This window comes from Vitis vinifera, chromosome 18, assembly GCF_030704535.1.
Source record: "Vitis vinifera cultivar Pinot Noir 40024 chromosome 18, ASM3070453v1".
NCBI lineage: Eukaryota > Viridiplantae > Streptophyta > Magnoliopsida > Vitales > Vitaceae > Vitis > Vitis vinifera.
The window spans coordinates 9,576,834-9,585,907 of NC_081822.1; the positions used below are offsets into that span (position 1 = coordinate 9,576,834).

The 9,074-nt window shown below is 33.2% G+C and overlaps 1 protein-coding gene across 1 annotated transcript; it reads right to left on the minus strand.

Annotated features, from left to right (window-relative positions):
- Positions 1 to 1,018: 1,018 nt before the first annotated feature.
- Positions 1,019 to 4,439, minus strand: LOC100243802 (probable thylakoidal processing peptidase 2, chloroplastic-like). Its single transcript, XM_002284084.4, has 6 exons — positions 3,264 to 4,439; positions 2,295 to 2,363; positions 2,126 to 2,194; positions 1,909 to 1,995; positions 1,708 to 1,775; positions 1,019 to 1,465 (listed from the first exon to the last, which is right to left on the minus strand). The coding sequence occupies exons 1-6, from the start codon at positions 3,954 to 3,956 to the stop codon at positions 1,345 to 1,347; spliced, it is 1,107 nt and encodes a 368-aa protein (XP_002284120.1). The 5' UTR covers positions 3,957 to 4,439; the 3' UTR covers positions 1,019 to 1,344.
- Between the last annotated feature and the right edge of the window lie 4,635 nt (positions 4,440 to 9,074).

A 9,074-nucleotide genomic window follows, 5' to 3' on the forward strand; every position in this document is an offset into this window, starting at 1 on the left:
AAATTAAACATATTATAATTAAATATCACAATATTATTATTGAATAATATTTAATGTAATTTAATAATTAAAATACACTTATATATATATTAATTTTTTCAACAAAACAACTTTAAAATGTCTATTATACTTCTGATTTCATTTATAAGAATTTTGTTTTACATGTTCATAAGTTTTAATCAATTTTAAGTCAATCGATATTTTGTGTCAAAATATCCATCGAAATACCTATGATATTTTCAATATATATGCAAAAATCGAACTACCGATATATTCGTGATTACCTATATTTTTATCCTTAATTATAATGAAGAAACCAAAACCACAATTTTACTATAGATTTAAACACTACACCTAAGAAGACAACTTTAGTACACATCTAAAAACCATCTTTATTCTAAAGTTATTTTTATACTCATTTCTTTCTCTATATAAAAATTAAGTAATTTCAATTATAATTTTTTTTTTTCATTTTTCCCATTATAAATCAAACATAATAATTTTTTCTTTTCCTTTTATTAAAACCTTCTCAAAACCAAAACCAAACGTAGCATAGGTTAAATATTTTACCTAGAAACAATATCATACTAGACATAAAAGAAGCCGATGACTAATTGTCCTAAACAAGGTAAATGGTATCTTTACTGATCTAGAGTCTAGACAAAGAAAATGACCCAAGAATAACTGTGAGAAATAATCATTGGCACTTCTTCAATGACATTTCGAGGCTTTTAAAATACAAGCACTCTCCGAACGGTTAAATTAATCATCCACCTGTCGACGTTGACAAACAAAAACCAATTTCTGTGATAAAATAAAGGTATAAATTGCTAGTAAATAGCATAAAACTTTATACATGAAATGGAGTTGGTTCCTTAGCTCTGGGCTTGGCGATCAACTCATGGTCATGCCTCTCAGCATCATCTTATTCTAGCAATAGGTTCAACAAACACCTTCAACGGCATCTGCCCATCCCAGCCAGATTCCAGGGACATTATGCAAAATTACACAGTAAACATTTACAGGAAACAGGACACGATATCTTGTCCCTTTTTTTTTTCTCCTCTTTTCCCACTCCACAGTCGAAAAATGTTTTAACATGGCAGTACACAAAGAATGTATCACTTGCCTTGAGTTGGGCCATCAATAAAGATACACACGGATGGAACATGATGATCCATTTGAACAACATCCAAAAATAAGCATGCACAAAACATTACAAAAATAAAAAAATAAAAAAAGGGCAGAATAATATTCACAAGTTGCCGAGGGAGTGAGAAAATAATTTATAAAATCATAATTCCCATGCACCAAGTTTATCCATTTAGAGAGGAATAAAATGGGTCAAGAAATTGCCATAGCAGTCTTCCGAGCTTCTGGTTCATAAATAGTGTCCGATACTTTGGAGGGGGGCCAATACCGAAGAACTGATCTACCAACAATGTTTTTTATTGGAAGAGGACCCCTGAAACAAGGCAACCATAGTAACATGTAAGACAACTACTTCCAAAAACATGCATAGGAGATTAAACCAACATCCACTAAAAACTTGTTGATCTTCAACCATTTTTCCCAGTGGATGGATCTCAATACAACCGGATCTGGGCATTTGACCAGATAGGCATCAAAAAGTAGACACCAGATGAAATGGTTCTTATTAACCAAATGCTATAAATAACAGACAGTATATATGGGTTTTAGATTTACCAATTATGGGAGTCAAAACTGTTATTACGATTGTCTCCCAACACAAAGACATATCCTTCAGGCACAAGCTGCAAAAAAGAAAGCCAAATGAAGCACAACCCATTAGTAAGGTCTATATTTTTGACACATAAGAAAATGATTACAGATCAACACCAATATGCAGTTAAATCAAATGACTGAGAAGCAGTAATGATATATTACCACTGGATCCATATTATAAGCAAGAGGCTCCAAAATGAAATCTTCCTCTTGTGCAACACCATTTACCATCAATTTCCCTTCAGAAACCTATGCACCAAAACCAGGGCAGATACAAGATATCAGAGGTGACATACAGAACAGAGGGGTTATCTTTTTTTTTTTTGGTACTTTCTTTCTTTCTTCTAGAAAAAAAGGAATTACTTGGATGAGAGCTTACTTCAACATAGTCCCCAGCTTTTGCAACAATTCTTTTTATGAATACATCTCCAGCGCTATAACCAATTTCCTGCGGACAAAGCAAAATAATAAAAAATTCAGCATCCCCTGCCAGTTTTAACATACTTATTATCACAACCATGGACTTTAGAATAATATCCAAATCCTACCTGGAGTATTGGAGGCACCTTAAATATCACTATATCTGAGACTTCAGGATTTCTGAAGACGTATGAAACCTGAGAAATAATGCAGAGAGAAAAAAAGGGTTATTTGATTAAAAGGGCTTTTGAAAACCCAATTTTTGAAATTTGACCTCCCACCCTTTTTGACCTCATGTGGATAACAATGCCCTCATTATTTTCTTGTAAAAATAATCATCTCTTTACCTTCATGTAAATACTTGAAATGATAAAAGAAATTTGCATAAAAAAAATGGGGTACTTTTCAAGAAAAACATGAGAAGGGTTAGATTCATAATTTGAGGATTATTTCATCCCTTTTAACCAAATATTTCAAAAAAAAATCAGCCGGCTATTTCCATAAGTTCCAACATGACAGTCTGCATCCATTCAAAGGGTGTAATCTTAAACAATGAAACACTATAAGAAACAACAACCTCACCAAACGGCTACAATCACCTTTCAAGGAAAAGGCATGGGTTAAGGGTAAGGATTGTCTAAAATCTTGAAAGGACACCTGATAACTTCATGTCATGTGCTTGAGAATTGGTTTTTTTTTTCCCCAAGTTCCATATAAAAAATTTGGGTTCTGATTACATTTTGCAAAACAGCATAGTTTGGGATCCTGGTTTGTGCAAGACGGTTTTGATTTTCAATCTTAAGAAAATGAAGCTGCATCATGTCCAAAAGTTTCATTTAGCTATAGGTATCAGAAGTCAGCACAAGATTCTGTCTAAATAGGTTTCAAGTTTCCCCCGTCATACCAAATAATTCACCCTCCTAAATTATAATTTAAAAATAAAATAAAATTGAGTAATCTTTATTATACAGAAGAAGCTAAAAAATGTTTACTTCAACAGCTACTCTACCTACTTCCTTATTCCTCAAAATATAAGGAATACATAGTAATGTATATTGGAATTAAAAGATCAGACAATAATAGACAAGATTTTTTACCTTCTCCGCTAATATGCGGTCACCCACATCCAGAGTGGGATACATGGACGCGGACGGAATTGATCTTGGTTCAGCCAAGGGCGACCGAAAAAGTAAACTAACAGTCACCGCCGTAAAAACAGCCCTGGCATCCTCTGAACAGCAATTCAGTAATTTGGAGAGCCAATTGCTCCTTTCCAGCACCTTCCGATCAAGGGGCTTCGAAATAACTTCGACATCGCAACATTGTGTTCCGCCCTTATCCACTTCATCACCAACAGAACCCTGAATCGGCTCATTACAGGGAAGCCACTTCGATCCTGGCAAAAACGGAAGGATCGAAGTGGCTTTTAAGGGCGAAACCCCAAAAACCCCCACACTAGATTCAGAAACGCCAGTCGAAGACTTCATCAGCGAAATCAAACCCACGATTAGAGGGTTTCTACAACTATCACCAAAAACTTCCCCAGCGAGAGTGCTATAGGCCGACGTCGATACCTTGGCCCAACAATTCGCCTTAGGCCTCCGATAATCAGCCTGGTAAGCCCTTGACGGAACAGGAGAATCGACCTCAGGCTTCTGACTGGGGCAGAAGAACCGAGATCGGACCCAGCATTCATGAATAGAACGACAATTGCCAACCCTAATTCCGGCCGATGACGCTAGGTTTTGAGCGACATAGCCGGAATAGGTGACGGTGAGTTTAATCGCCATATTTGCAATCCTGATTAACAAGATAAAGATCTGGTACAGAGTGGTTACGGTGACCGGCGATTCAGATATAAGAAACCCTACAATCCAAGAAGTACCATTTCTCGCTAACCAATCAGTAAATCGGAAACTAAATGGTCGAATTGAAACCTAAACAAAGAGCCGTAATGGTATCGGAAGCAAAATCTAGGAGAAAATCAAGGAGCGGATGAGCAGATCAGAAGATACCAGAGGAGATGGAAAAGCTAGGGTTAGTTCCCAAGCTCCCCGCGGAGAAAGCGAGGCTCAGATCAGAGAGCAAAATGTTTGGAACGAGAGGCGAAAACCCAAGAAAACGCAAGAGGGCCTTTTAAGGGAAGGCGGCTACATCCTTGTACCTAAAATGCCCTCTACTCTTCACATAATTCTGAAAATGCCACCATCCTTCACATTTTCGACTCCAAGGAAACTCCATTAACATCGAATAGACATATTTTGGTAGATGTTTCATTTAATTATCTATTTCTTATTTTAAAAATAAAAATATAATTTGTTTCGGGCTTGCATTATTCGGTCAAGGAGATTGCCTTCCATGGAGGGCGAGGATGGCAGGCGAAGAATTGAAGAAAGGGGGAAGGGCAATCTGGTCATTCTAAAAAGGATGCCATCGTAATTTGACTCTATTTAATCAATTTATTTGACTTTGACCCAGCGAGAACCTTTCCTCCAACCTTCGTCCTTCCTTCGATCTGTTTCCATTCAGGGAAACTAGGAAGATGCAGATGCTGAAAAGACATCAGTAGCCCCACAAGTGGGCAAATGCTGAAAAGCCTTATGGATTAAGTTTCGCTTTTGGGCGACTTCACCTAAAGTTTTTGAACCGCAGAGAGTTCTCCGTTCGGTGCAGAAGAAGGATGTTTAGGAGAATGATAAAAAGGAAGGGGTAGTTTTGGAAAAACAACAAAAAGGATTACAAGGTGAGGTACTCAGTGACGTAAGTGCATACACCAGCCACCCAGGTTGTTGAAAAGTCAAATGGTACATGTGCCTAAAAAAAAATTTGGATGAGTTCAAGGATTTCCCAATATAAAATCTCCTGACCTCTAAAAATCAATAATATCACTCATATTAATATTGGCCAGTGGTTGAGCAGGAGTAGCATCCCTTTTGCTGGTTGAATGGGTAGAACCAATCAAAGTTCTTGATGAGACATGACCTGACCATTGGGGGATTGAAGTTTTGCCGATCTAATAAGGAATGAAGCTGAAAATGGAGCTTAGAAAAGATTAAGAAAACCTTGTCCTGACTCCAAACCCTACCGTTACTTGCGTCTTATTCAATTAAATATGGGTATCATCGGAATTGGCAAGCAAGACAACCACCCACTTCTTCTGAGTTCAGCTCGTGGACCAAATTTGCAGGACTGGTTGGATTTAGTAAGCTTTAGTCAGACTCAAACAATTTTAGTCCGTTAGTATTCGATTTATGTAACTATAATTATTAGTGGTGGTAATTCTTGGTTGGAGTTGACCGCATGTTAATCCGTTATTAAATGAATTATATTTTGGTTGAAACTTTCTTCCAAGCTTTACCAAGTGAGGGGCTAGCACACAAATGGCTTTCTCTAAGAGGGTTCGCTTCTTCGATTGGAACTTACTATTTGTCATTTTGATAGGAGTAGGTGTTTGTCACCCGTAAAATATCATAGCTTACTAAGCAGGTTTTCATTTTAAAGCTTTGCTAAAAACCTTCTAACTTATGTATGATATGCTTATTCGAATGATTATAAGTTTTAATAATATTGTTTTATTATTAATAAATAAAATTAGTTTACTATCTTTTTGGAATTATTTTTAAAATAAGTTAGTTTATAATTCATATAAAATTAACGTCTTGAATAAATCAAATGAATTATAATTTTAAGAGGGTCATCATCAAGTTTAGACAATATACTTAGATTTTATATTAATTTAATATAATTTAACTTAACTTAATTCAACATATTTATGAAATAGGCTACATAAATCATGTCATATTATCCCTATAATAAACAAGTTATCTTTGTGTCAAGAAAAGTTGAATAATTATTAAATGAATTATATTTATTTATACTTAATTTTTTTATAAGAGGAAGTTGGTCATGTCAATTGCGAGATGTCATTTTAGGAAAGGTGGAGCACACGGAGAGATGAGAGAAAGTGAAGAAAAATAATAATAAATTTTGAAATGTAAATCCTTAAACAAATCCCTTAGAATATTAAATTCTCATGAATTGAATGACTTAGGGCATCTGAGAGTACTACAAGCATGCCTCATTATTATAAATAAATAATGAATTTTAAATTTATTATATTATGTTATATTTTTAAGAGTTTTATTCTAATAGGTATGATGTATGATTTTAAATGAGATAATAATGATATACGTATGATTCTTAGTTGGTGATATTGAATATAGTTTTTTCACTTTGTTAAGATGTGTTCTTTTTTTTTCAAATTAAATTCCTGATACTAAAAAAATCATTTATAATTTGTTACTATATTTCAAAATGATAATTTTAGAAATAATAACAAATAAAGAGTTATAAGGAGACAATGAAATACAATTGTGAATCCACGGATTTCCACCATACAAAATTGAAACCTAAACTTTTTGGGAAATAAATTCATTAATATATCTAAGTACTTGTTTTAATGCAAGAACATGAATGGGTTTATGCTATTTGTTGAGAAATTTTTCATTGAAGTTTATCCATTGCAAATAATTTCCAAGTACTAGTATTTGACATAAGCATGGATAATTTTGATTATATGCATCTCATTGATATTTTTAGTTATTTATGATTTTATGTGTAAAGTTTTGGTTATTTCATTCCCTTCTTAATAACCTTGATAAGGACATTGGATATAACCCTTATTTATTAATGAAATGTGATGAAGCTATGATAAGTTGAAAGCAATCAATTGGAGTTTGAAAGTTAAAAAAAGGGGGTAAATTTATAAAATAAATTAACATATTAACTTAAGGTCATATATGTTGCAAATTCATGTTTCATATGTTAATATGACTTGGTTAACGTTTGGTTTTAACCTAACTATGACATACACTAGTAAGATGGTAAAACCATCACTACTATGGGGAGATGAAATACATAATTGAGAAGTTCATTTTAAATTTTTATTAACATGGAAGACCATTTTCGTAGCATGGTAATACAATAGAATGCTATTGTAATAGTGAAACTTTGTACTTAAAAATTTCAAATGTCTATTCAGTGCATGGCAAATTTGTTAACCATGGTTTCACCTTACAAGTAAGAAAAGAAAGTAGCAAGTTACTACAAAATATGTAGGCAATGATGGTCACATTGAGTAGGACCTTAAAGATTGAAGCTTTTGTGTGTAACCTTGGTCTTTAGATTAATAATGGATGCTACTGAAGTACTAATAAAAGTTGATTCTTATATCAAATTGTCTTATATAAACCTATAATTATCACATTTTTCTTTGTTTCATTTATATGAACATATTGTTATGAGACTAGAGTCTGAGGGCATGTACTTGTACAATTGTTGTAGAAGTGCAGCCTTTGTAGTTTTGAATATCTTACTTTGTTTGTTTCTCTCAATACATACCCCTTTGCACACTTCCACTAAGCTTATATAAAATATGAAAAATTGTACAAGCAATTTAAACTTAGTGTAAAATTCCTATTGTCTAACTGTACATGACTATCATTTGTGGTGTAATACTAGCAATTTTGAAGTACTCCCTCTCTTATTTCCCTTAACCAAAGAGTTTAAAATCATTTTCTTACACCTACCTAAAGCACACATTAATCTAAGGCACATTTGTCAACTTTTAAATTAAAATTTTAAAAACCCAATAACCCAATGTTAGGAGTCAGCTTTGTAATAAAAATTTATCTTATGTTATATAATCGTGCACTTTCCTAGAAGATGGTTAACACACCCCTATGTAGACTTTGATTCTGAGTTTCACGGATCCTATACCACTGTACAATGAATTTACAGTTAAGTATACAGGCATAAAGGTCAAACCATACAAATGATATAAATTGTAAAATGATTTTAGCAATTAGAACAATGATTTATGAGTTTCCCTTAAGCAAGGTCTTCCATTATGAGGTTTTTAGTAGCACTATATAAAGAATTCACACCAAGTACACATAAAATTTACATTCATGGACCAAATTCAAATTATTTGCTTTGCTTAAACTTAAGTTTTTTTATGATTCAATTGTATGATCGTGAAATTTCAAGATGCTACCCACTCTCGTAATGCATGTAAACGATATAACATGGTGAAAAAATTACATTAAAAAAAAAATGTTAGGTCAGGGCTCAAAAAATTGAACAATTTTTTGTGATTATTTTGAAGCATTGCTACCATATCATTGTTGGAGGAAATGTGTGTGCATATGTATAACTACTATCGAAATGAAACAAACACCATACAATAGTAAAATTCAGACCCAATGCCACAATCTAAACCATGTATTGATCTCATCTTTTAAATCCATGGACTTTCTTCACCACACAGCTTCCAACAAAGTGAATCAACCGACCCAAAATTTAATATCCAATAAAGCATGAGCCGGCAAAAAATTTTAGAACATATGCCCATAAACGTCTTCTAAAATTACACCTTAATGATGAACATCTCAATGTGTTATGTAGGTATTGTACTAAAGATCTTTCTTCACCTGCAAAACCAAAACATCTAGTATTGCCCTGTTAATTACAGAACATGGATATTCCCAACACTGTAACATTGTTTCTATCTAGATAGGCTACAATTTACTTCTTGTTTTCCATCCCAAACAATAGAATACCATAGTGTCATTAGCAAATCTGAACCATTAACCTCGATGATGAAAAAATGATAATTAACCCCTATTTTGAACTTATCTAAATGTTCATAATTTGCTAATAGAATTAGAATACATTTGATAGTGATTTTAGGAAACATTTTTAACCTAAAAATTGTTTTAAAGCAAAAATAGGGTATTGAGCAACATTTTAAAAACATTTTTGAAAACCTAAAAAATCAATTATAATGTTTAAAAATCACTTATAATATTTTTTTGGAAAAACATTTGATAGACGATTCTTTTAAAAAT

Coding starts and splice junctions, on each gene's coding strand:
- LOC100243802 (XM_002284084.4), bottom strand. CDS start 3,956: ATGGCGATTAAACTCACCGTCACCTATTCCGGCTATGTCGCTCAAAAC. Junction 2,364..3,263: donor ACCGCATATTAGCGGAGAAG/GTAAAAAATCTT, acceptor ATTATTTCTCAG/GTTTCATACGTCTTCAGAAA. Junction 1,776..1,908: donor CTTATAATATGGATCCAGTG/GTAATATATCAT, acceptor TCTTTTTTGCAG/CTTGTGCCTGAAGGATATGT.